This window comes from Octopus bimaculoides, chromosome 2, assembly GCF_001194135.2.
Source record: "Octopus bimaculoides isolate UCB-OBI-ISO-001 chromosome 2, ASM119413v2, whole genome shotgun sequence".
Lineage (NCBI taxonomy): Eukaryota > Metazoa > Mollusca > Cephalopoda > Octopoda > Octopodidae > Octopus > Octopus bimaculoides.
In genome coordinates, this window is record NC_068982.1 from 70535117 (window position 1) to 70536684 (window position 1568).

At 36.7% G+C, this 1568-nt stretch overlaps 1 protein-coding gene across 1 annotated transcript in view; it reads left to right on the plus strand.

Annotated features, from left to right (window-relative positions):
* LOC106875330 (uncharacterized) overlaps window positions 1–1568 on the plus strand; it is a 104948-nt gene that overhangs the window by 97609 nt on the left and 5771 nt on the right. The window contains exon 7 of the mRNA XM_014923420.2: window positions 544–609. Within this exon, the coding sequence (XP_014778906.1) occupies window positions 544–609 (66 nt within the window). The remainder of the gene's footprint in view (window positions 1–543; window positions 610–1568) is intronic.

The following is a 1568-nucleotide window of genomic DNA, read 5'->3' on the forward strand; positions in this document are numbered from 1 at the left end:
GCATGGTGAATTCAGAGAGAAAATGATAAAAGAATCAGAAAACATCAAAGGTTAATACATTTCATCGTTCCCTTTCGTATGTATATATGTATATACGTGTGGAAGTCGTACATCTTCCAGAAATCAATTTCAAAATCTGTAAGACACCTGAAATATCCCCCCCCCCTTTTTTTTTGGTTAACTCCATCAAGGACGTTACAACTGATAGTTTTATCTGTCAGTATCTTACCTGTAAATATTATATTAATAAATGATATACATTTGTAGCGATTTGGCCTTCATTTATACTAGCTAAAGGCCTGTGTATTAAATATTCTAAAACAGAAAAAAGATGGGATAGTTAAAAAGGACGAAAGACAAATTCGACCTTGGCGGAATTTGAACTTAGAACGTAAAGGCGGACGCACCCGGCGTGCTAAAGATTCTTCCAGCTTGCCGTCTTAATAATAATATCGATGGTGACAATGATGATGATGATAAAGAGGGAAAGGTGAATGACAGTAAGATATCATTCTTAAATTTCATATTTCTTTTTATTTACAGCTGAATATACAACAATGATCCAAGAGGAACGCAGTACAAGTATTGTTATGGAAGAAAAATTGAAAGGTAATCAGACTAACGAAACATATTCCGCAAATTTGAATGAGATATGAATATTAGATAAAAACAATAAAAGTGTCTTCTGAAATTCAGACAAAATATCAGTCTTTCGGCTGTCAAACTAGTGTCAGCCAACAGCCATAACGAGAGAATAACTTGTACAGCTTAGTAGCTTGCTTGCATTTCATGTAGGTGTAAAAAAATAAGTAAATAAATGCGCCCTTTTTAAAGCCTAGCCAGGCCCATGGGCGCAGTTTCCCGGTTTCAATGGCGTATGTTTTCCCCAGCCGGACAGGATGTCAGTCCATCGCAGCGTTACTCATTTTTGCCAGCTGAGTGAACTGGAGCAACGTGAAAATGAAGTGTTTTGCTCAAGAACACAACGCGTCGCCTGGTCCGGAATCGAAACAGCAATCTTACGATCAAGGTGCTGACGCCCTAACCACTAGGCCACGCGCCTCCATTCATGTAGGTGTAGTGCAGATTATTACATATAAAGGAGAATTGTGTAAATGACAAGTATGCATTATAGTACAGAGCTTACGGAGCTGTGTTTGAAGCAATTTTCTGTAACAATAATGAATAAGAGCGAAAGAAGCCAGCATCCCATTGAATTATTCTACAAGTTTAATTGTGACTTCTATGGACAAAGGACGCGTAATTCTAATTCTCTTTCTTTTCTTTCCTTTCTTTTCTCGTTTTTATTCACCCTTTGTCTTCTGGTTCTACTTTTTGCATCACTCTTCTAGTTTTTCTTGCGGTTTCGCATATACAAGAGTCCAGATTTTCAAATAGAGCAAACCATGTGCTCAGAGCCAGAGGATTGCTTGAAGACACAAAGCATGTTATAAAAACCTGCTTAACTACGTGTCTTAATGGCACGAAATTATTTGTAGCTGTTATTTTAATGTAGTGTACATTAGATTATATACATACATACATACATACATACATACATATATATA